The sequence below is a fragment of the Cervus elaphus genome, chromosome 5 (genome assembly GCF_910594005.1).
Source record: "Cervus elaphus chromosome 5, mCerEla1.1, whole genome shotgun sequence".
NCBI classification, from domain to species: domain Eukaryota; kingdom Metazoa; phylum Chordata; class Mammalia; order Artiodactyla; family Cervidae; genus Cervus; species Cervus elaphus.
In genome coordinates this window covers 57,398,676-57,424,645 of record NC_057819.1, presented here as the reverse complement: position 1 = coordinate 57,424,645, position 25,970 = coordinate 57,398,676, and the positions used below count along the sequence as shown (strand labels likewise).

At 41.7% G+C, this 25,970-nt stretch overlaps 1 protein-coding gene and 1 long non-coding RNA gene across 2 annotated transcripts in view; one reads left to right on the top strand and one right to left on the bottom strand.

Annotated features, from left to right (window-relative positions):
- C5H4orf51 (chromosome 5 C4orf51 homolog) overlaps positions 1-25,970 on the bottom strand; it is a 47,553-nt gene that overhangs the window by 18,685 nt on the left and 2,898 nt on the right. Inside the window, exons 2-6 of the mRNA XM_043900845.1 lie at positions 23,102-23,163; positions 6,062-6,120; positions 3,751-3,814; positions 3,103-3,176; positions 588-755 (exon numbers count right to left, since the gene is read on the bottom strand). Of these exons, the coding sequence (XP_043756780.1) occupies positions 651-755; positions 3,103-3,176; positions 3,751-3,814; positions 6,062-6,120; positions 23,102-23,163 (364 nt within the window). The 3' untranslated portion in view covers positions 588-650. The remainder of the gene's footprint in view (positions 1-587; positions 756-3,102; positions 3,177-3,750; positions 3,815-6,061; positions 6,121-23,101; positions 23,164-25,970) is intronic.
- Positions 230-13,424, top strand: LOC122693329. Its single transcript, XR_006340874.1, has 3 exons — positions 230-529; positions 2,360-2,400; positions 13,408-13,424. It is a non-coding gene; the product is annotated as an uncharacterized LOC122693329 (long non-coding RNA).

Genomic DNA, 25,970 nt, shown 5'->3' with positions numbered 1-25,970 from the left:
GAGCGGCGGAATTCAGAGACCCTAGGAACTCCGACAGGAAGACCGCCGTGGGGCGGGGCTGGGGCTGGGAGGTGGGCGGGGCGGGAGGTGGGCGGGGCTTGTGGGACGCGAGGCCGCTCTGGAGGGACCCGGGGCGAGAAAGGCCGCGAATCGCTCCGCCCCCCCTTCCGCCCCCGCCGCACCGCCAGCCGCCCCCTCCAGCCAACTTGCTTCCCCGCGGCGCCTCGCGGGGAGGCGAGTCTGGTTGTGCGAGGCTGCGGCTCAGGCGACGATTGCTCTGAATACAAAAGAGCCTTTCTCACGCCCTTGCGCCCTTCCCCGCCTGGGGCGCCCAGATGGACGGCACTGGCTCCTTGAACACTAGAGCCGACAGCTGTCGGGGCCACAACACCATTTCTGTGGTTCTTGCAGAGAAGCCTGCTTCCAAGTCTTTACAGGAAAGTTTAATGATCAGTATAACGATAACTTTGGTCCCCTCCTCCAATTTGAGAGAAAAAACAAATTGAGGGATGAAGGCTTTTGAAGCCCGGTAAGTGCCCAAGAAAACCAACCTGCCTAGGTCCGTGTCTTCCCGGGCCCACTCATACCTCCAAGTCGTTAATTAAGCAGGCTTGGAGCCTCCAACTTTGTGGCTTCGCTTTCCAACTCAGCTAAACGAATGACAACAGTGGTCCTTTCCGAATATAAACGACTTGATCAACTTCTGAGCCTCCAGATGAACTAGTCTTGCTTATAGAATCACTTGGTTCACGAAACTGGAGGGGAAAAAAATAGCCCAGTTGTCAGCACTCGCCCATCCACTAAGGTTAGTTTTTGCACAGTTGGGATTTAAATTGCCAAGACATCGATAACGAGCAGAAATTGGGATTGTTCCTGCATTTTCCTCCATCTCCTTTAATTTGTCTATTTCATATATCGTGTCTGTGTCAGGAAGGCCAGATCAATAAGCAGGAGAGGAAAGGGGGGCAAGAACTCTTAGAATCAATAACCGAACCACTGATTTCCTGGAATCAATAACCGCACCCGTTCACTGCTACTGCCCTTTAATCACCCTTTAGCGGTAAGATTCTTTCCCCTTTCTTCCCTACCATCCTTTTGGTCCAGATAGCCCTGGGTGTGGATTTCTTTACTTTGCAGTGTTACATCATGAACTTGAAGATAGAACCCAGAAATATAAATATTTAGAAGATGGTTACCAAAGGCATTAGACACCAAGCAAATACTTTTTAAAATGAGAATATCGTTAATGATGGTTAAAATTTTCATTCAGTCCTTACTTGTTGCTAAAAACTTCATTCAGTTCCTACTTGCTACTGGTATAGAATATAATATAAAAATTGATTCTGCTTTATCATATAAATTAAAAATGGTGATTTCCTTTATTGAGAATTTTAGGCCCAGGGTTTCCCAAACAAGGAGCCCGTGTGAACTGTGTGGGGTGTGTCTGTGTGTGTTGTACTTTCAGCTTCTTGTACCATAAAAACAAGAGCAGGATGTAATGTCATTAATTTGTCCGGAATTGTTGACTTAAAAGAGGCTACTGTGAGTATAGAACATTCACTTTAGGGGAGGGAGGGCGGGGAAGCCCCTCGGAGAGACAGACAACTGTTCCCCAGAACAGCTGCGGACACTGGCCGTGGAATGGCTTGGCACGGGTACAGCTCTGTGCAGCGAGAGAGACTTATTTATTTAACAATAGTTAATGATTTGCCCAGGCAACTCCCAGGAGGCCAGCTAGCAGTAAATACACTTTCAGGAAATCAGCTACCCTTCCTAGAAGCCTGCACCAACCCTACAGTGAAGGGAGGTCCCTGGCTATCTGCACAATACAACATTCAGTGGACTGCCCAGCTTCAAATGCCCCGGAGTAATTCCTTCCACAGCCTACCCCAGCACTGCCCTCCTGAGCTAGGAAAGTTACCAAGTCCTAAGCCAAAAAAAAAAAAAAAAAAAAAATGAAGACATATACGCCGTTTCTGGAATACCACCATTCTAGTTACCTGGGAGCCAAAGTGGGCTGTTCAACCCTGTCCCCTTAGCTAAATGTATCAGATAAGCTAGTTGGTGCCCATAGACTAGCATTTTCTTAAGTGATATCTATCTATACTGTCTGTACTGGTAGTTCTTGTGATAATGTTAGGTGGTACTTGAATAACATTTTTTATTTTAATGGTCAGAGTATTTTTTTTTTCTAATGCACATAACTAGCATACCAAACCCATGGTGCTGTAAATATAATTACTTACGGTGAGGCCACATTTTTTAAAGTCAATTTAAAGAGAAATCTTAATAAGCAAAAGTAATAAGATAGCAAAAGTCATTGTAACTTTTTTTTTAATCTTTTTTTTTTTTTTTTTAGGCCGCACTGTGAGGCAGGTTGGATCTTAGTTCCCCAACCAGGTATGGAACCTATGCCCTATACATTGGGAACACTGGATACCAGGGAAATCCCTGTAACTTTTATATTAAATGAAGTAAAGTCAGTAGGGTGCTTGTAGAAACCAGTTTTTATTCTTTCTCTAGAAGTCTCTGCCAGAACTCTTAAGATAGAGGAAGGATCCCATTGTCACCTTCTTCTTAAAATTACTGGTTTGGAGAAAGTCTGAGCAGGCAAGACAAAGCCTGGGCTCTAGAGGGCCATGTCAGGGGGAACAGGGCCAGTAGATAGCAGGTAGCAGAATGGACATGTAAGGAGGGTGAATCCAGGATACTGGGCACCCAGGGTGGGTCCCCGAAAGGGAAGGACAGTCTGAGAACTTATTGCCTTTTTCTCATGAGGTGGAATCCCGCAGATCCCTGCCATCACTGATGAGCATTCAGACAAGAAGGTACAAGAGAAGTTCCAGTCGCTCTAAGCCTGTTTTGAGGCTTGTTTCCAAAATAACTGGAGAGACCTACACAAGAAATGTTCATGATACTTTTGGGAAGATTCAAAACAGTCTATTTCCAGAGTTGTTTCTATGTGTCACATGATTATAAATGTTGGATTACCTTCACACCGACTCTAAACATACACACACCTCCACCCTCGAGGATACACTGTGCAGAATTGTTGACACTCCCAAGGAGCCACTGTTGGGTGACAAGCAAAAAGATTCTTACATGTTTCAGGAGCTCTCTCCTTAGAAGACTGTACTTCATCAGGTTCTTTGGTGCTGGCTTTTTAAGTCTGACATCTAGTGTAAACAGACAGACTGCTAGTGGGTTAAGTACTCATGGTAAAGTCTATTACAATATGAATAGATGAACTGTACTGACATTCCTAAGCCATTTTTTAATCAATAGTTGCACACACACTACCCACTGACCCCCATCCCCAGCTTCTGCCACCATCACAACCTTCTCACAAGTACAGTCTTTTTCAGAGCTGCCGCCGTCAAGTGCCTCTGTGGGAATTTCCTTTTTATGTCTGCATCCTACCATCCTTCCATTTAGGTTAGGAGAGGTATTTATGTGTGTGTTAGTCGCTCAGTTGTGTCCGACTCTTTGCGACCCCATAGACTGTAGCCTGCCAGGCTCCTCCATCCATGGTGTTCTCCAGGCAAGAACACTGACTGGAGTGGGTTGCCATTCCCTTCTCCAAGGAGAGGTATGCACAATGAAGTAATAAAGTGTGTGATGGGAGGAAGGAGGCAGAAATGCGAAAGGCCTTAAATGGCTTCAGACTCTGGAATGTATGAAAATATCCGATAAAGGTCATAACTAAAAGCAAAGTGTGGATGAAAAGTGGTAGTTTTGGATCAGACTTACATGGTCTTTCATAACCTGGAGGTGGAGGTGCTGGAGGAGAATCCCCAGACAGAATTTGATGTGCCTATGAAGAAGAGATGAAAATAAATATCAACCAATTTCACAACAACAGAAATTTAATAACATTCTTTTTCCACTGTCGTCCTCCCCATTCAAAAGATACTTTGATACTGCTGTCAAAAGCCACCATAGTAAAATACTAATACTAAAATGAAAAGACAAAATTGGAGAAAATACTTATAAAATTGGACAGCTATCCTTATATGCAAATATAGCTATCCTTATATGCAAATATAACATAACTATCCTTATATGCAAATAGCTTATACAAAGTAGTTAAGAAAAAGCTAAACACCCCAATAGAAAGGTGGTCAAAGGAAGTGAATACAATCGATCCTCATTGTTCATGGGTTCCATTCAAAATCAATACTCACAGTGCTTTTGAGATCATTCAAGGACGTGCCCAAAGTGGCAAAGTTTGAGTCACTTGGCATGCATGTTCTTGGTGGAGGCCCAACAAGAGCACACTCTGCCTTCTTGTTTGGGTTCTGGTCCTGTAAACAAGTGCCCTTTTTGCAGCCTATCTAGTGCCACACCTGTATTTTCCTGTCTTTTGTTAATGATCTCACTGTTCTAAACGGCCCCCAGGTGCACTGCTGATACGCTGCTTAACGTTCTAAGTGCGAGAAGGCTGAAGTGCCTTCCAGAGAAAATGCGGTTGTTTAGATAAGCTTTGTTTAGGCACAAGTTATAGTGCTGGAGGATCAATGTTAATGAACCAACAATATATGTTAAATAAGGTGCCGTTAAACAGAAACACATGGAAAACAAACTTACGTACTGATCAATTGGTGAAAATCGTATGAGGCTCACAGGAAACAGACCCTATATTTCTCTTAGGAGCAATAGTTCTGTATTCCCTGAATCATGTTAGTAGAGACTTTAAAAAAGATAACTACCTTGAATAATGAGAACTGACTATAATTCACGAAAAGAGTATGAATAGTAAACAGAAGATGCTCAACCTCAGTGATAAAGAAATGAAAATCGAAAGAAGATTGAACTACTTTTATCAAACTAGAAAATATTAAAATTATTTTTAAAACCAGCATTAGAGAAAATATAGGAAAACAGGCACTCTTGTGGGCTGCTGTTTCATAAAACCAATGTTCTGAAAGGCAATTTGGCCATATATCAGAATTTAAAATAAGTATCCCTTCTGACTCAAGAATTCTGCCTATGGGAAAGTACTCTGAGATGATGATGGAACAATTATAAAAAACTTACATTCACATTAACTGATTCCTGCATAATTTGTAAGTTACAAATTTGAAAAGCCTAAATGCCCAGCATTATGGCATATTTTTAAGATGATACATCCAGTCAATAGAATATTATGTATCTATTAAAATAATGATTATGTTAACACTGAAAGAGGTCCATGAAAACCTTAAATGATGAAAGCAGATTACAGAGGACAATGGACCCCATCTGTGTATTCTATGTATATGACTGTGTGCCTCTTTAAAAAACTTTTCACTTGTTCTGGCGGTGCTGGGCCTCCGTGTGGGCTTTTCTCTAGCTGCGGTGAGCAGGGGCTCCTCTCCAGTCGGGGCGCCAAGGCTTCTCACTGCCCTGGCCTCTCTTGTTGAGGAGCACCAGCTCTCGGCCTGAGAGTTTCAGTGGTTGCAGCTCCCGGGTTCTGGAGCGCAGGCTCAGTAGGTGTGGCACAGGGCCTTCGTTGCTCTGCAGCATGTGGGGTCTTCCCGAATCTAGGATCGAACCCTTGTCTCCTGCCCTGACTGCTGTTTTCTTTACCTCTGAGCCACGAGGGAGGCCCCCGTGAGCGTCTTTATGTACACCTAAGTACAGAGGGCTATTTCTAAGGAAGATCACTAAAACATTAATGGTGGTTTATCCCTGGGAGGAGGGGAAGGGTTCAGGTAGCTTTTACTGTGTCTCTGTTTTTCTGGATTGTTTGAAAGTTTTCAATCAGAGGAGAGCTGCTTTTGTTTTTAACTGTCCATGTAGTATGTATAGTTATTGTCACACACGGGAAAGAGGAAAAATTCATGACTGTGAAAGAAGCAGAGAATCATCATCTCACAACTAATGCTGGTAATCTTATATCTCCATCACCTAGAAGAAAGCTAAATGTATAATAAGCACTCAAAAATAAATGTTCCGTGAATGAATATATTAACAACTTCATTCTGCTCCAGTTTGTTTGTTTCCTAGTTAATAACAACAAAGCAGCATGCAATCGTTTAAGCTCTCCATGTAAACAGTCACTGAGAAATGTTGGGCTTACCACTCCGTGCTTGACAATAAATGAATTTTTAAAGGAACTGGTTATATGCGGTAACAGTCCTGCATGCAAATGAAGAAGAAAAACCAGGATCAAACCCAGTGTCAGAATAAAATTCCTTACATTCACAATTAGGCTATTATTATTATTATTAGGCTTTTATTATTATGTACAATTAGGCAAATTGTACACACATCACTTATTTCCCTTTAGAATCTGATCAACAGAAAAATAAGAAGTAAGACAAAGCTGTGACTAAAAGTTAACTCATATAGTAAACATTCTGGAGCTCCCAGGGTGAGTGGGTAAAAATGTTTTTATTTATTTTTAACCACTTTAACATTATTTTTAAAAGAAAATCATATTGGCAACAGCCAAGAAGACATTGAAATTATTTGAATTTACAGCTTTATTTTTTTTTTAATTTACAGCTTTAAAATGTTATCAGAGTAATTCAGTTTTACATGTCTTTGGCTTTCTCTATAAGATTTTCCTGAAGTAAGTCTAAAATAGGGCATGTGTTTCAGTATTAATTTTCTTAAATTTTAATTTAGCTACAAAATACTTCTTTATGTCCCCTCTCCCCCATGAGAAAGAAAAATTAACCTTTTTTAAGTGTTCCTCTTTTTTCAAAATTTTAATTTTTTAGAGCAATTTTAACGTCACAACAAAACTGAAAGATACAGAGTTCCAATATACTCCCTGTCCTAATACAGGCATAGCTTTCCCATTATTGGCATTCCCCCACCAGAGTAGTAACCATTGTTGCAACTGGTACACCTACAATGTATTAATAACCTCATAATCTCCTGAAGTCTACAGTTTGCATTACAGTTCACTGTGGCTGTTGTACATTCTGTTATTGTTTAGGCACTAAGTTGTGTCTGACTCTTTTGTGACCCCACGCGACCCCATCAGGCTCCTCTGTCCATGGAATCCTCCAGCTGAATACTGGAGTGGGTTGCCATTTCCTTCTCTGGGGGATCTTCCCAACCCAGGCATGGAACCCGCGTCTCCTGCATTGGCAGGTGGATTCTTTAATCACTGAGCCACCAGGAAAGCCAGTACATTCTATGGGTTTGGACAAATAAAGGCATGTATCCATCATTATACTATTACAGTTTTTTCACTGTCCTAAAAGTCCTCTGTACTCTATTTATCCACCCCTATGTAAACTTTAGAATCACTTTGTTGATATCCACAAAATAGCTTGTTGTGGTTTTGATTGGGATTGCACTGAATCTAATTTCAATTTCTACTTGTTCATTGCTAGTATATAGGACAGCAATCAAGTTTTGTACATTAACCTTGTATCTTGCAATCTTCCTATCATCACGTATTAGTTCCAGGACTTTCTTTTCTTTTTGGTCAATTCTTTTAGATTGCCTACACAGGAAATTGACTCATATGTGAATGAAGAGAGTTTCATTTTTCCCTCCTCAATCTCCCTACCTTTTATTTCCTTTTCTTGTCTTAATGCATTAGCTAGTACTTTCAGTATTATGTTGAAAGGAGTGGTGAAAAGAAAATCCTTGCCTTGTACGTGATCTTAGTGGGAAAGCTTTGAGCTTCTGTCATTAAATGTGATGTTACCTATAGTTTTTTTGTAGATTTTCTTTATTAAGTTGAGGAAGTTCCCATCTTTCCCTAGTTTACTAAGACTTTTTTTAATCTTGAATGGGTATTAAATTTTGTCAGAAGCTTTTTCTGAATGTATTGATATGATCATGTGATTTTTTATTTAGCCTGTTGATGTGATGGATACACTGATTTCTGAATGTTGAACTAGCCTTGTATGCCTGGCATAAATTCCTCTTAGATGTGGTGTATAATTCTTTTATTTGCTGATATTTAGCTGAGGATTTATGAATCTGTGTTTATGAAATGTATTTATCTGTAATATCTCTTGTAATCTCTTTGTCTGGCTTAGGTATTAGGGTAATGCTGACCTCATAGAATGAATTAGGAAGACTTCCTTCACCTTTTAACCTCTGAAAGAAATTGTAGATAATTGGTATAAGTTCTTCCTTAAATGTTTGATAAAATTCACCAGTGAACCCATCTGGGCCTATTGCTTTCTGCCTGGGAAGGTTATTGATTCAGTTTCTTTAATAGATATAAGCATATTCAGATTGTCTATTTTTTCTTATTGAGTTTTGACAGTTTGTGTCTTCAATGAATTGGTCCATTTCATCTTGGTATCAAGTTTGTCAGTATAGAATTTTTCATACTATTCCTTTAGTATCCTTTTAATGTCTGTGAACTCTGTAGTGATTTTCCTTCTTTGACTTATTTCTGATAGTAATTTATGTCCTTTCTCTACTTTTTTCTTAGCCTTTCTAGAGTCTTACTGGTTTTTCTTGATATTTTTCAAAGAACCAGCTTTTTGTTTCCTTGATTTTCTCTCTTGATTTCCTATTTTCAATTTCATTGGTTTCTCCTCTACTACTAATTTATTTTCTATTGCTTACTGTGGGTTTAATGTGCTCTTTCTCTCCTAGTTTCCAAAGATGGAAAATAAATTGATTTTAGATTTTTCTGATAAATCAATAAAATGCTATAAATTTGTCTAAGCACTGCTTTTACTGCATTACACAAATTTTACGTTGTATTTTCATTTAGTTCAAGCTATTTTTTAAATTTCTCTCGAGATTTCTTCTTTGATCCATGTGTTATTTAGAAGTGTATTGTGTAATCTCCAGGTATTTGGGGATTTTCCAGTAATATTTGTTATTGGTTTCTAATTTAATTCCACTGTGGTCTAAGAGCAGATATTCTATGAATGCTATTCTTTTAAATTTAGTAAGGTGCATTTTATGAGCCAGAATGTGGCCTATATTGGTGAATGTTCCATGTGAGCTTGAGAAGAATGTATTTTCTGTTGTTGGATGAAGTTATATCCAGTTGATATGTGGTTGAGTTCAACTATGTCCTTACTCACTTTTTGCCTTCTAGATCTGTCTACTTCTGATAGAAAGATGTTGAAATTTCCAAGCATGATAGTGGGTTCATCTATTTCTCCTTAAAGTTTTATCAGTTGTCACCTCATATAGTTTGATACTCTGTTGTTTGGTATATATGTGTTAAGGATTATTATGTCTTCTTGGAGAATTAACCCCTTATTATTAATCATTATTATTATATCATCATTATTATTAAATGCCCTTCTTTATCTCTGATAAATTTCCTTGCTCTGAAGTCTGTTCTGTGTGAAATATAGCTATTCCTGCTTTATTTTTAATTGGTATTAACATAGTATATTTTTTCCATTTATTTACTGTTAATCTATTTGTGTCTTTATATATATTTTTTTGTGTGTGTGTGTGTGTCTTTATATTTAAGGTGGGTTTCTTGTAGATAACATATAGGATCTTGTATTCAGATCCACTGACCTCCGTCTTTTAACTAGTGTATTTAAACCATTGATGTTCAAAATGACTATTGGTACAGCTGGATTAACATCTACCATATTTGTTACTGTTTTGTTTGTTGCCCTTATTTCTATTGATGTCTTCCACTTTTTCTGCCTTCTGTTGCTTTAATTTTATATGATTCTCTCTCTCTCCTTTCTTAGTATATTTATTCAGCTTTTTAAAAAGCTTTTTTAGTAGCTGCCCTGGAGTTTTCAACATATGTTTACAACTATACATTTACATTTGGAGAAGGACATGGCAACCCACTCCAATATTCTTGCCTGGAGAATCCACATGGATAGAGGAGCCTGGCGGGCTACCATCCACAGGGTCACAAAGAGTTGGACACAACTGAGTGACTTAGCACTAGCAGGTACATTTACACTATAGCATGACGCAGGTATACCTTATAATAATAAAATATTCCTCCTTCCTGTTACTTGTATCATTTCTGTCATTCATCTCAGTTATATAAGCATACATAGGCACACATATATACATTAGACATGCACATAAGCATATATTATTGAATACATTGTTACATTATTTTTTAACAAATTAATAAGAAAACAAAGTTTCATTCACTTATTCCTTCTTCAGTGCTCTCCCTTTTTATGCAGATCCAATTTCTGACTCATATTATTTCCTTCTCTGTAAAGAACTTTTAACATTTCTTGCAAGGCAGGCTTACTGGCAACAAGTTCCCTCAGTTTTTGTTTGTCTGAGAAAGTATTTCTTTCTCCTTCACTTTTCAAGGATAATTTCACAGGGCACAGAATTCTAGGTTAGTGGGTTTTTCCCTCTCAGCGACATTAAACATATCACTCTACTCTCTGCTAGCTTCCATGGTTTCTCAGGAGAAGTGGAATATAATTCTAATCTTGTTTCTCTATAGGTAAGGTTTTCCCCTGTGGCTTCTTTCAGAATTTTTTTTCTCTTTTACTTTCTGTAGTTTGAAAATTGTATATCTAGGTATAGGGCTTCTTTGCTTGTTTTGTTTGTTTTACATTTATCCTTCTTGATGTTCCCTGAACTTCCTGGATCTGTGGTTTGATGTCTGACATTAATCTGTGGAAATTCTCAGTCATTACTGTTTTACATATTTTTTGTATGTCTTTCTTCTTCTTCTGGTGTTCTCATGACGTCTTTTATACTTGTCTCATGGTGTGTTCTGTATTTTTCGTCTTTGTCCTCCTTGTCTTTAAGTTTTGTAGGTTTATACTGAGATAGCCTCAAGTTAGAGTCTTTTTCCTCAATCTGTGAGCAGTTTACTAATAAGTCCAACAAAGGCATTCTTCATTTATATTATACTGTTTTTGACCTCTAGCATTTCTTTTCGGTTCTTTCTTAAGATTTCCATCTATGTGCATGTGTGTGTGCGCACACGCACACACACGCACACACTAAGTCACTTCAGTTGTGTCCAACTCTTTGCGACCCTATGGACTGTAGTCCACCAGGGTCCTCTGTCCATGGGATTCTCCAGGCAAGAATACTGGAGTGGGTTGCCATGCCCCCCTCCAGGTGATCTTCCTGACCCAGGAATCGAACCCACGTCTCCTATGTCTCCTCATTGGCAGGTGGATTCTTTACCACCAGTGCCTCCGGGGAAGCCCCTATATGCACATATTGCTCATCTATTCTATTTTGTCTATCAGAACCTTTAGAATATTAACCATAGTTGTTTTAAATTCCTGAGCTGATAATTCCAACATCCTGCTATATCTGGTTCTGATGCTCTTAAACTTCAAATTGTGTTTTTGCCTTTTAGCATGCTTTGTGATTTTTTTTTTTCTCTTGATAGAAGGACATGATGTACCAGGTAACAGGACTTGCTGTAAAAGGACCTTAATAATGTGGTGGTGAGTTGTGGGGGAAGAGAAGCATTCTGTCGTCCTGTGGTTAGGTGTCAGCCTTTTGGGGAGCCTGTGCCCCCGGGCTGTGAACTTCACACGTTTTTCTAAGGTTTTTCCTCCCATCTTAGATGGAACAGCATGGCTGAAGTGGGCTGGGTATTTCTCTTTTCCCACATAGAAGGGTAGAGTAGACTGGAGTTGTCAGTTTCCCTTCTCCCAGCTCAGTTAGGCCATGCTAATACCCTGGCAGATTAGGCTCTGGTTAACTATCTTCTCCTGAGGTGGGGGAGGGGGTGGTGGTGGTGGTGGTGTGTGTGTGTGTGTGTGTGTGTGTGTACAGTCACTCAATATTGTCCAACTCTTTGCAGCCCCATGGACTGTAGCCCACCAGTCTCCTCTATCCAGGGAATTCTCCAGGCAAGAATACTGGAGTGGGTAGTGATACCCTCCTCCAGGGGATCTTCCTGACCCAGGTGGATTCTTTACCACTGGAGTAAAGAATACTCTGGAGTATTTCAAAATGGTTCTTTTCCCCCTACCCCTGCGGGAAGCAGGAGGGAGTTGTTCTCTGATGTTTACTGTGGGTACCTGGTCAAGTTCCTAGAGGTAAATTTCACACAACATTGTAAGGATTACCCTACTCCTGGGTCTTTCTAGAATTTGTAACTCTCGGATTTGTCTACTTTGTTGACAAATTGTTGCATTGCATTGCTGCATGCTCAGAGTTGTGGACTGTTTGCTACCTTGAGCCTTCAGCAGTTTGTCAATTACTGTTCAGATAGTCCAACCCTAGCACTGGTTGCTGCTGGTGGTTTTCACCTGTGAGCTTCTGCTCTGGAAAGCTGTGACTCTTTGTATTCATCTCTCTCTTCAATCTTGGGAACGGTGGTTTGCTCTGGGTCATTACATCTCTTATAGATCCAAGACAGTTGTTGATTTTTCAGTCTTTTCATCTTTTTACCTTTTGTTAGGGTGGAGTAGACTCTTTCAAGTACCTTGGGTACAGAAATGGAAGCCAGAATTCAGGGTAAACTTATGCCTGGAACATCCTTCTATTTCCACACAATTTATACTCTTAGAATCAGAGGGAACACCAAGACTATGCTAAGATTCTAAAGCTATAAATTCTTCTCAAGGTCTGAAGAAGCTCTAGAGTACTTTTAATAATTTTCTTGAGGTATAACTTACATGTCATAAAACCAACCCAAACAGTTCAATGATTTCAAGTAAACTTATCAAGTTATATAGCCATCATCATAATACTAAAATTAGTATTAGAGCATTTACATTACCCCAATAAGATCCCTCATGCCCATTTATGGCTAATGTCCTTTCCTACCTTCAGACACAGAAAACTACTAGCTTGCTCTATCTATAGGTTTGCCTTTATTGGATATTTCATGTAAATGGAATCATACACTATATGGTCTTATATGTCTACCTTCTTTTATGTAGCATAATGTTTTTGAGATTCATCCACATTCCATATTTTATTCTTTTCATTGATGGGTAGTACTCCATTGTATAAATAAAACAAATTTCGTTATCCATTCACCAATTGATGGATGTCAGGATTCTTTCCAATTCTCACTATTAGAGATAGTACTGTAGTGAATATTCATGTGCAAATCTTTGTTTTAGACATATGTTTTCATTTCTCTTAAGTGAGTACTTGGGTTTCCCAGGTGGTGCTAATGATAAAGAACCCCTGCCAATGCAGGAGACACAATAGATGCGGGTTTGATCCCTGAGTTGGGGAGATCCCCTGGAGGAGGGCATGGCAACCCACTCTAGTATTCTTGTCTGGAGAATCCCATGGACAGAGAAGCCCAGTGGGCTACAGTTCATGGAGTTGCAGAGAGTTGTATACAACTGAAGCGACTTAGCACACACAGAAGTGTGTACCTCGGTATGGAATTGCTGGATCCTTTTGTAAATTTATGTTTAACTTTTAAAGAAACTGTCAAGGTGTTTTCCAGAGTATCTGTGCTAACTTTACATTCTCACCAGCAATGAATGAAGGTTCTGGTTTCTCCACATTCTGGCTCACATTTGTTATTTTCTGTCTTTGTGATTATAGCCATTGCTGGACTGCAAGGAGATCCAACCAGTCCATCCTAAAGGAGATCGGTCCTGGTGTTCATTGGAAGGACTGGTGTTGAAGCTGAAACTCCAGTACTTTGGCCACCTCATGCGAAGAGTTGACTCATTGGAAAAGACCCTGATGCTGGGAGGGATTGGGGGCAGGAGGAGAAGGGGATGACAGAGGATGAGATGGCTGGGTGGCATCACCGACTCAGTGGACATGGGTTTGGGTGACTCTGGGAGTTGGTGATGGACAGGGAGGCCTGGCGTGCTGATTCATGGGGTTGCAGAGAGTCGGACACGACTGAGAGACTGAACTCAACTGAACAGATGTAAGGAAATATGTCATTGTGTTTTAATTTGCATTTTGCTAATGACTAATCATGTTCATTTCTCTCGACTATTTTGATTAAAAAAATAAGAAAAAAATTAAATTTAAATTGATTTAAAAAGGAGAAGAGTGTCTGGTTTGGCATAATATGATGGGGTTTGGTCAGCAGGGATGAGGCAAGGGAGAGGAATCGCGTTTGGCAGATACTCATTATCTGTGCTGTTTTATGCTGATAAACTTTTAAAAGCAGGGTATCTTAAGCTAAAATCGATGAGTTCAATAATTATTTACCTAAATTCAAGAAAAAACCACTTTTTCACAGTGACGGTTACAGCAGGTAAATACAGTTTATCCTGCACAATTAGCTCTGATTATTCCTGTAAATCCTTAGCCTTTCAAAGCTCTATAAGACTTTTATAAATCCCATAGGCCTGCCAGAGGCTTTCACTAGTTTTTTGTCACCCTTCCTTTCAAAAATTATGTAAGAGAATCATTAATTAGCAAATCATATGATTTTAAAATATAAAAATTTTATAGAAGGTGATTTTGAGGCATTTGATAGATTATGGGGGGAAATGGGGATTAGAATTTGTGCTGAACCACGTATGAGGGATATGTTGGGATTTTATGCCCATCTTTTAGCCAAACTTGTACATTTTTCTCATTGAGCTAGAAACAGCTCTCATTTTCTTCAGTCTGTTTGTGGAGAATACCAACAAGCTTGCATATGCTGGTGTATGGTCTGTTGATTTTTTTCTTTGCAAGTTAACAGTTGACAAAATAGAGCCCACAGTTCAACATTATCCTGGCAGTTTCAGCTGGCCTTTCAATTAAGGACATTTAACATTCCCCTAAATTGCCAGCGTGTATCCGCCTCCCTGCTTCCACTTTGTAGTCCTAGAACTGTAACCAAATTGGGCAGTTTTGTTGATGAAACTAACAGTGTCAGTAACTGCCAGCAAATTCTCTCTTACATATTAGGTCCATAAATCTTGTGCCAATCCTGATGGAATGCTACAGGTATATGGTTTTAAAAATAAGTTACCAAGAAAGCAAGTGTGGGTTTGTGAGCACCTGCTCTAGCAGAATCTCAAATTTGGAAATATTCTGGGTCTTCTAATCATGGAGTCCACTGCTAGGTGCTGTGATAGTACAGTTCTCAGCTGTATTTGTGATTCTGTTTTCTTAGATTTGGGTATCATGTGATCTTTGACCTACCCATCGCCATGTTCCTTGAACTTCGAGTTCCTTAAAATGAAGCTTCATAAACACAAAAACTTAATGTTGGAAAGTAAAGAAAAAATTGTTTTTAACCTTTTATGAGTACCTTTTAACCTTTTCTTAAACTGTATGCATACAAAAGAGGAGAATTTAGATAAAAGATTAACAGCCCTTAACCAAGAGTCCATGGACACCCTGGAGGGATCTAAGATGTATGCATTGGTGGCTTGTAGAAGTGTCTTGATGGATATTTTTCTGAAGATAGAGCTTTCATCAGACTTTTCAAAGTGTCTCAAAAAATATGAGATGTCTTAAAGAGAGAATTGCTAACCATGGGGATAGATGACAGAGTGAATCTTTTTCTGACAGACTGTTAAGAATGAGGCATTTAATGATCTAAACATTAGGTGAGAATATCCTATCAATACTGTAAATCTACTCTCAATAGTTCTGCAGAGTATTACATACAAGTATCAATAAAAAGAGACTGAGATAAAATTATATGTTAACAAATGTGGCAAAATGTTAACAATTGGTGAATCAAGGCAGGGAGTAGGCAAATACTGATTCTACTATTCCTTCAACTTCTCTATGAATTAAAAAATTGCAGATAAAGGAATAAGGCATTCATTTATCTGCCTCAATTTCATAATGATAGACAAAGTGCTATTATCATATTTCATAGACGACTAAAACCAGGTAGAAAAAGATTCGGAAAACCAGGCAGCATCGCAAATTACACTGAAGCCATAACCAAGAACAGACCTAAAAACGACGCCTTCTTCCCATCTTCTCCCCACATCCCTGTAGCCCACCCCATAGGGAGATGGTGGTTTGTTCAGAGAAGCCCACTGAAATCACGGCAATGCCCGTGCGTTCAGTGCTGAGTCATGTCCAACTGTCTTGTGACCCCAGGGACTGTAGCCCATCAGGCTCCTCTGTCCACGGGATGCTCCAGGCAAGAATACTGGAGTGGGTTGCCATTTCCTTCTCCAGGGGATCTTCCCCAACCCAGGATCAAACCAGCGTCTTCTGCATCTCCTGCCTTGGCAGGCCGGTTCTTTCCCAGTGCGCCACCTGGGAAGCCTACTGTAGTGCTGTCTTTTCCTAGCGGAGGATATGCTTGAACAGTAAAGTATGCAGGGTAACAGATGGCATTCTGTGACCTTCTTAATAACAGGCTTAGCTGCCAACGTTCCCTTGTGTCCAGTCTCTGCAGGGAATTTGGAGGCCGTTGCCTTACACTTGAATATTTCCTGGCAAACACTTTTAACCATTTATTAGACTGTTTCCTAATTTCAAATTGAGCAAAACAAAATTCCCAAACACCTGAAGGGACGGTGGTAGTTCCTGGGTCTGGGGGCCTGTCCTGGGACTCACTGGGGTGTGCTGGCCATCAGCTGATGTACCTGGCATTTTTTAGGGTGGGGAGGACCTCAGTCCCAGTAAACTACTTTCCAGGCTGTCTAGATTTACAGGGTAGCAACACAAGCTTTGTTCTTTCTGTAGTTTAAAAGAAGCATATGCACTTCCCACGGCCAGGCATACGAATTAGCCAGATAAATGAAGTCCTGGCATTAGCAGGTTCTCTGCCGTGGCCGCCCACGCCGGGAGTGAGCTGGGGGACCCGTGGCGGGCAAGGCTGGTTCTAAGGCATCTTCCTCGCTTCCTCGTACCCGTGGGCAGCCGCGCTGTCCATGGGAGGAGGCGGAGGGCGGGGATCAGGTTAACAAGGGCAGGCACACGGAGCCGCCCTGGGAGGAGCGAGGGAGGACATGCGTGCGGAAGCCGCAGGCGTCACCCCTCTTCTCCCCCAACACAGTGGACCCCGAAGGCTTGTGCCTCCAGGGAGGGGAGTGCTCACGTCAGTCCGGTCAGGCCACCGGTGTGTGGTGAGGCGGGGGAGGGGAGGGATGGGTGGAGAAAGCGCTAGAACATGATCAGCGCAGATGGTAGGAGTGGAAAGTGTGGAAACTCAGGGGAGACGACCCAGGTGCTAGGCGCAGGATGGCATGAAGTCACAGGCAGGAGGAGCCAGAAATTAGGTTTCTGTGAGGGCAAGAAGGTGGTGGGTGTGTATGGGGGGAGCTTCATTCCGGGGAGGGGAAGCTCCCCCGTGCCTCTGCCTGGGAAATGATAGCCTGGGTGTCCGGGAGCCTGGACGGGGAGCCGGAAGTCTCTCCCAGGACGGCTGGGGAAGGCTGCCTGGCTTGATGGGCATCTACCCACTTACCATGCCATCCGGGGGCCAGCCTACTGCTCCGTCCCCAGGCAGACCAGCATACCTGCTAAGGATTGCCGGATAAGCAAATCCGATAAGCCCTTACCTTACCAGCAAACCGGATAATCCTTCCCAGCAAACCTGCTAAGGATTGCTGGTTCTAGTAAACCTGCTAAGGATTGCCGGATCCAGCGAACTGGATAAGCCCCTCTCTTCAGGCATGCCCTAACCCATCTGCTCCCACCTTCACTCTGGGGCCCCAGCCTCCAGGAGCAAAAAGCTTGGGGAATGATCCCAAAACAGCACAAGGACGCACATCCCTCTGATGTTACGGAAAGAAGGTGGACAAAGCTTTGGAAGCAAGACACCCACATCACTAAGAAAGGGCAGGCCCTTGGACACCAACGTTTCTGCTCTCTTTGCTCTCTGCCGCTCACCCCAGATCACACTCGCCAGCCCTTGCTTACAGGGCTGTGTCTGTTTCAGATTTGGGGTTTGCCTGGCTGTGCTTCGTTCTGCTCATTACAGAACTTGGGTGCAGGGTGGAGGAGTGTATACAACTAAGGTGGGTGCGTGCGTGCTAAGTTGCCTCAGTCCTGTCCAACTCTTTTCAACCCATGGACTGTAGCCCACGAAGCTCCTCTGTCCATGGGATTCTCCAGGCAAGAATACTGGAGTGGGTTGCCATGCCTTCCTCCAGGGGATCGTCCCCACCCAGGGATCGAACCTGTGTCTCACGTCTCCTGCATTAGCAGGTGGGTTCTTTACCACTAGCGCCACCTGGGAAGCCCCATACAACTAAAACCACATACAAAATGCAACAGTGCTATATGCTATTTTTTACTCAATTTTTAAGGTATTTTATATGTAATACTTCAAAATCCTGCCACTGAACACACTAAATCCTGCCACTGGAAACACAAGTTTTTGAAAGGTTGCTTCTATAAAAACTACATTCTAATTTTTAAAAGTACTTTTATAAATTTCCTTTGGAAAGAGAAATTCTATGTAAGAAATTGTCTCCATAAGGAAATATATTGTGGGAAAGAAAAAGTCAACCATAGAAGGACCATAAAAACCACTGTTATACAATTAAAGGACACCTGGATTGTGTTTAGCCCTGTCCTGGGTGCTGGAGATACAGACCCCAACAAGGCAGACAAATTCCTGCTCTCTTCAAGCTTATGTTCTAGAAGAGGAAAGATAATAAACGAGTAAACAGATATAATAATACATAGCAAACTAGGCATTAAGGTGAAAACTAAAAATGGAAAATGTGTGAAGAACTGACTTGAAATATAGTGGCCAGGGAAAACTTCTCTGAAGAAGTGACATTTAAATTCAAACCTGAAGCATACAGTTCAGCGGAGCTGGGATAATTGGATTCCAGCAAAGAGAGTATGTGTGTAAAGGTCCTGAGGTAGGAAATGGCTTTGCAGTTTCAAGTTCTTGAAAGAAGCCAATTAACTGGAACAGAGTGATCAAAAAGCAAAGGCATGAAATGGGAGTGGAGGATTTTATTGCAAGCGTCACAGGAAACAAAGTGATATCATCTTGTTTATGCTTGAAGATCTCCCTGTGTGAAGACAGGACTCATGGGTATTCTGGTTGTTCCTTTTACTTTTAGAAGTGTTTTGAGGTTTGGAGATGTGAGAGTGAAAGAACAGGAGAAAAAGATGATGTTGAGAATGAACACACTCTTGAAGGAACATGACAGATCATCTTCATGTTGCCCTCTTAGAATATTATTTGGGTCCTATAAGTATTCTCCTGGATGCTGTCATCCTTGTAAAAGGCCATAATACCATGGGACTTCCTTGGTGGTTCGGTGGCGAAGACTCTATGCTCCCAGTGCAGGGGTCCCAGGTTCAATCCCTGGTCAGGGAACTAGATCCCGCGTGCATCAGCTAAGACCTGGTGCAGCCAAATAAATAAATAATGAGTTTAAAAAAAAAAAAAAAGGCTATATGCCATAAAGACGATTCCAGGTTGCCCTTTAGGGACTTGGAATTTGTTATGTGTGACTAGGGAATATCCCAAGAAAGAATGCACATTCTCATACATTCTGTCACATCTGGGCTCTGATAATGTCAGTCTGTAGATAACCTCTTCCAGAGTACATATTACATCTCTTAGAACAGCTAGAATCAAAGAGGCCCGTGTGCCCTTTTGCAAGAGTAACTCGGGCTTATCCTGGAGGGACGTACAGAGGCACCAAGAAGGAGAGAAGGGACAGGGACTGCCTTAAGCGCAGCCCCGGAAGCAGCGGGGCCCACATCCACCTCGCTCTTCGTAAACTGCTTCTGCTGGAGAGGAGGTTTTTAAATAAACCTTGCTGGAATCTGTCTTAGCAGAATGTAAAGAGAGAGGAATTGCTGACCAATTTCTGTCTGTATTGCAGTTTTAAGACCCTTGATTTTAGTTTTTCTTAGTCATTGCTTTGTTCTTTGAACTTGAGAAAGGAGCAGATGGGGGGCGCCCAAGAAGGGAAAAGCCACAGCCACGTCACTTGGAAAGAAAATTAACAGTAACTCCAAAGGGAAACCCACCTTAGCGCAGGCAGAATAAGACCGAATTCTTCGAAAGGCAGTCTTGAAAAAATCTGAGAACGTTTTTCTTCTGATGCTTGTGAATCACAGTTAGGAACAGCCCATCTGATTTGCATATCTAGGGAGGGACACATTCTACAAGGAGACCATCAACAGACCCATGTCCACGAGTGGTGAGCGAATTTATCCAGTGGGCTTGTATGGATTTGGCTTCACATTTTAACTCCCTTCATTAGATGCTTCTAGCACAAAGTTGAGAAATCTGTATGCAGGTCAGGAAGCAACAGTTAGAACTGGACACGGAACAACAGACTGGTTCCAAATAGGAAAAGGAGTACGTCAAGGCTGTATATTGTCACCCTGCTTATTTAACTTATATGCAGAGTATATCATGAGAAACGCTGGGCTGGATGAAGCACAAGCTGGAATCAAGATTGCTGGGAGAAATATCAATAACCTCAGATATGCAGATGGCACCACCCTGTGGCAGAAAGTGAAGAAGAACTAAAGAGCCTCTTGAAGAAAGTGAAAGAGGGGAGTGAAAAAGTTGGCTTAAAGCTCAACATTCAGAAAATAAGATCATGGCATCCGGTCCCATCACTTCATGGCAAATAGATGGGAAAACAGTGGAAACAGTGGCTGACTTTATATTTTTGGGCTCCAAAATCACTGCAGATGGTGACTGCAGCCATGAAATTAAAAGATGCTTACTCCTTGGAAGGAAAGTTATGACCAACCTAGACAGCATATTAAAAAGCAGAGACATTACTTTACCAACAAAGGTCCGTCTAGTCAAGGCTATGGTTTTTCCAGTGGTCATGTATGAATGTGAGAATTGGACTATAAAGAAAGCTGAGTACTGAAGAATTGATGCTTTTGAACTGTGGTGTTGGAGAAGACTCTTGAGAGTCCCTTGGACTGCAAGGAGATCCAACCAGTCCATCCTAAAGGAGATCAGTCCTGGGTGTTCATTGGAAGGACTGATGTTGAAACTGAAACCCCAATACTTTGGTTACCTGATGTGAAGAGCTGACTCATTTGAAAAGGAAAGATTGAAGGCAGGAGGAGAAGGGGACGACAGAGGATGAGATGGTTGGATGGCATCACTGACTCAATGGACATGGGTTTGGGTAAACTCCGGGAGTTTGTGATGGACAGGGAGGCCTGGTGTGCTGAAATTCATGAGGTCGCAAAGAGTCGGACATGACTGAGCGACTGAACTGACTGACTGACCTTGATATACTTTCACCTCTTAATGATGAGAGTAGGCATCAGTTAAACTAAAATGACCATTTGAGGAAAATGAGAAAAGCAACATGGGCAAAGTCTCCACTAGTAAATCATCATTATGAATACATCTGTACATTTATGTCTTTTTTACATTTCTCCTACCATACTTTACCATAAAGACAGGAGAAGATAGGAAAAAAGCAATACCTTTCATACAGTGGTAAATTAATTTCCCCTGCCCTAGACTTGTCTCCAGGCCAGGCATGTGTGTGTGTGTGTGTGTGTGTGTGTGTTCAGTCATGTCTGACTCTTGTAACCCCATGGACTGCAGCCCTCCAGGCTCCTCTGTCCATGGAATTTTCCAGGCAAGAACACTGGAGTGGGTAGCCAGTCCCTTCTCCAGCCAAGCTAGGTAGTGTGTTTCAATTTTATGTTTATTACTGCAAAGAGAGAAAGAAAGTCTTTCTTGATTTTAACAATAGCGCAAACGGTTTACCGTCCTGTCCTCTTGCCTCAACAAACCATAGAGGGATGCATCAAACCCATTTCAAATGTACTATTCCCATACAGTCCAATGTCATTAGGAAAGCCAGCAAGAATAGTGACCGTCCAAGGCAGTGGTTAAAAACCTTGACTCCATTTTTCAGGAGAACTCCCTGAGGCACCATACTGACAACACACGGCACATACTGAATAACAAATGTAACAGAAAGAATTAATAGAATATTTTACAAAGTGCTTTAATATCCTCACCTGAGATGACTCTCATTGGTCTTATTAAACCTTCAAAGATTGAACCCAGAGAGATGGAAATTATATGCTGCTACTGCTGCTAAGTCGCTTCAGTCGTGTCCGACTCTGTGCAACCCCATAGACGGCAGCCCACCAGGCTCCCCCTGTCCCTGGGATTCTCCAGGCAAGAGCACTGGAGTGTGTTGCCAGTTCCTTCTCCAATGCATGAAAGTGAAAAGTGAAAGTGAAGACGCTCAGTCGTGTCCAACTTGTAGCGACGCCATGGACCACAGCCTACCAGGCTCCTCTGTCCATGGGATTGTCCAGGCAAGAGGACTGGAGTGGGTGCCATTGTCTTCTCTGGGAAATTAAATGGGAAAAACCTACTGTGTTTCTTCCTCAAAATCAGAGTGTGGGGTAGGAGGGCTGGCTGTCCCCCTCCGCCGAGCGCAGTTGTTGCTCGGCAGGGGCTGCCCAGCCCAGGAATCTGAACGCTCCTTAGGTGGGGCCCTGTGACCGCTTCCCCTACTGGAATGTGAGCATATGAGACGTGAGTCGCTTCCAGGCTGAAATGGTAGAAAAGCTACATGCCATCCCGACCCTTTATCCTCCCCCACCTGCCAGATGGAGATTCTGGGGCCCCAGGAGATGGTGGAACTCCCAGATGAATGACATCTGTGTCCTTAGATCTAAGGTCTGCCTGCAAAACACCTTCCTGGGCCTTTATATGAAGAAAAAAGCTATCTTTTATCATTTTGCCTGCATTCGCAGTTGCTTTAGTCATGTCTGACTCTTTGTGACCCTATGGACAGTAGCCCCCCAGGCTCCTCTGTCCATGGGATTCTCCAGGCAAGAATATTGGAGTAGGTTGCCACGCCTGCCTCCAGGGGATCTTCCCCACCCAGGGATCGAACCTGCGTCTCTTATGTCTCCTGCATTGGCAGGTGGGTTCTTTACCACTAGCACCACCTGGGAAGCCCATTATCATGTTAAGCAACTGGAATTTGGAGGTTTATCTATTATAGCAGCAAGTGTTATCCTGATTTAACTGAAATGGGATGGAGGTGGTATCAATTAGTAAATGGAGTTTCCTAATTGGTGGTTTATAATGGTTTGGTTTCTCTTCCTAATTCTTTAACATACCCAGTAAAGCTCACCTTCTGTTACTTAGGGCTTCAGGCTCTGGGAGGAGGTACCTTCTGAGGAGGAAGTTTTTTGCCCTGGAATAACTATTATTTTTAAGAGTGACTGATCCAAAGTGGAACATGCTCAGTTTCTTGCTAGAGGCGGCTTGCCTTTAGTAGGCATATGGAAACTATTTGGATGACAATCTCAAACATAAAAGTTATCAAGGCAGCAACCTTGGCACAGTGGCTGTGCTCAGAACTGATCACAGCGCACTCACCTTTAGCATCTGCGGTCCCGTGGAGCTCAGCCCTGCCAGCAAAGCAGTTTGGGAATGCCATCCTGCAGAAAGCAAGTGCGACAAACAAGCTTTGAGCTTATGGGGTTTATAAGCCACAGCCTGTGGGCTTGCGGGGATTTTCACTCATGCTTTCATTTGATTTCTTAAACTTTGGTTTCTTTTCTTCCCCCTTTCCACTCTCCCAACAGTAAAACCCCATTAAATCAACCCAAGTTGGACTTTCTCATTGTCTTTAGTGATTTGTTTGTTCCCCAATTTGTCATAACAGGGTAAACTGTTCAACTTTTGTACATGAAAAGCTCAAATAGTAAGTTCATAATTGTTTTCACAGAATTTATGAGACTTTCTCTAGGGAGCTGTTTTCAAAATAAAATAAGTGCTATGAATGGAATAGGAAATATTACAGTAATTATGTTGGTTTCCCAGGAAAACTTAGAACTTAATAGCGGCGGGGTAACTTGGGGACTAGCAGATGCTGTGTCTATCCTTCAAAATGTATCTGTATCTCAGTGTCTCTGAATCCAGATATAATGCTCATTTCAGGCAAGCAGTTAGCTTGGTGGGAAGTGCAGTCATGAATTTCTAGAGGATAACTGTTGTTTTAGGGCCTCTCATTGAGGAGAGGAGGGTTTTCAAGCTCCGGGGACCTGGAACTATATGTGTGTGTTAGGGTAAAGTGGAATTATGTCAGCCTAGAGTCCTAGTGCAGAGGTGGGACACAGGGAGGATTTGGGGGACCGATGGATTGGGAGTTTGGAATTAGTAGATGCAAACTATCATATATAGAAATAGATAAACAACAGGGTTCTGCTGTATATAGCACAGGGAACTGTATTCAATACTCTGTAATAAACCATAATGGAAAAGGATATGAAAAAGAATGTATACATGTGGATAACTGAATCACTTTGCCACGCAGCAGAAATTAACACAACACTGTAAATCAACTATATTTCAAAAAATAAATTTGAAAAAAATGTAAAAAAAAAAAAAGAGTTCTAAAATGCTCCCGACATGTACTGAGCCCACAGACTAGCCCTCATCATCCCTGAGACAGGGGCTGGTGGCCCACCCTGCATCTTTCTTCTCCTTACCTACAGCAGCAACTGAATCACCAGGGGGTATTAATTTTTCAATGCACATTTCTGATTTTTTTTTCCTTTCATGGTGCATGGGCTCAGTTGCTCCATGGTATGTGAGATCTTCCCAGACCAGGGATCCAACCCATGTGCCCTGCAGTGGCAGGCAGATTCCTAACCACTGGACCACCAGGGAAGACCACCAAATGCACATTTCTAAGCCCAACCCCAGTGATTATTTTTCCATTAGGTTTGGAGCAGAAAGTCAGATAGTCAGTGGGCCAGTTTTCTGACTTCTATGGGAATCATTTCTTAGCGTCTCTTTTTATTTATTTATTTTTTATCACCCAAGCAGATACACCAAACACCGCAGTTTGGCTTGGGCTGTTTTTTTTAAGAGGGCTTCCCAGGTGGCGCGAGTGGTAAAGAACACACCTGCCAATGCAGGAGACCTAAGAGACTCGGGTTCAGTCCCTGGGTCAGAAAGATCCCCTGGAGAAGGGCGTGGCAACCCACTCCAGTATTCTTGCCTGGAGAATTCCATGGACAGAGGAGCCTGGCAGGCCACAGTCCATAGCGTCATAAGGAGTCAGACACAACTTGGCATGCACAGTTTCTTAAAACTTTTACATAAATAGAATAATACACATATGTTTTGCATCTGGCTCAAATGCTGCATACAGTGTTTGTGGCATTACAGGGTGCAACCATAGTTTGTTCATTTACACTGGCATTGTATAATCACACCACTGTCTATTCGTTCTTTTATATTTGAATAGTATGTATTCTACGTTAGGCTTGTTTTTTAGCTTTTTGGCTATTGTGAAAAGTGCTGCTATGAACTACTTGTACATATCTCTTGGTGCACATGTGACAACACTTTTCAGCTGGATATATACTTAAAATTGCTAAGTCCTAGGATATCTATAGCATCAACTTTAGAAAACAAGACCAAACTCTTTTCCTCAAGAAAACAATTCAATGCATATACCCACCAGATGTACATGAGAGACCTCATTGTTTTATACTTTCACCAGCACTTTGTATTAATCACTTTTTAAATTTTAACCATTCTGGAAGTTTACAAGAGTAAGCTCATTGTGGGTTTAATTTGCATGTCCTGACTATTAATGTGGTTAAGGAACTTTCGATACATTTTATTGATCACATGGCTATCTTGGTTTATGAATTTCATTTCAAAGTCTCTTTCCTATTTTTCTAGTAGGTTGTCTTTTTCATACTAATTTGTGTGAGTTTTTCTTTTTAAAATATTTTTATTTATTTATTTAGCTGTGCCAGGTCTTCGTTACGGCATGCAAACTGTTAATTGCAGCACGTGAACTCTTAGTTGCAGATTGTGGCTCTGACCAGGGATCAAACCCAGACACCCAGCACTGGGAGCACGGAGTCTTAGCCACTGAGCCACCAGGGAAGTCCCCAGGAGTTTTTTGTCTTTTGTTTTTTTTTTTTAATATGTATCATAGTAATGAGCCCTTGGTCAGTCACTGAGTTGAGAATCTCACCTTCCTAACTGTAGCTCAACTTTCATACTTTTAAGGGTGTATTTTGTTAAACAGAGCTACTTTAGGCTAGTCTCATTTACTTCCTTGTTTCTTTGTGGTTAGGACTTTTTGTGTTCTGTTTGGGAAATCTTTGCCAACCTCAAGATCATCAAGATATTCCTTGTGTCATTATCTAATGGGTTTTTGCTATTGTGCCTTTCACACTTTGGCCTCTAATTCACCTGGAAGGAATCTACCTGGAACTGC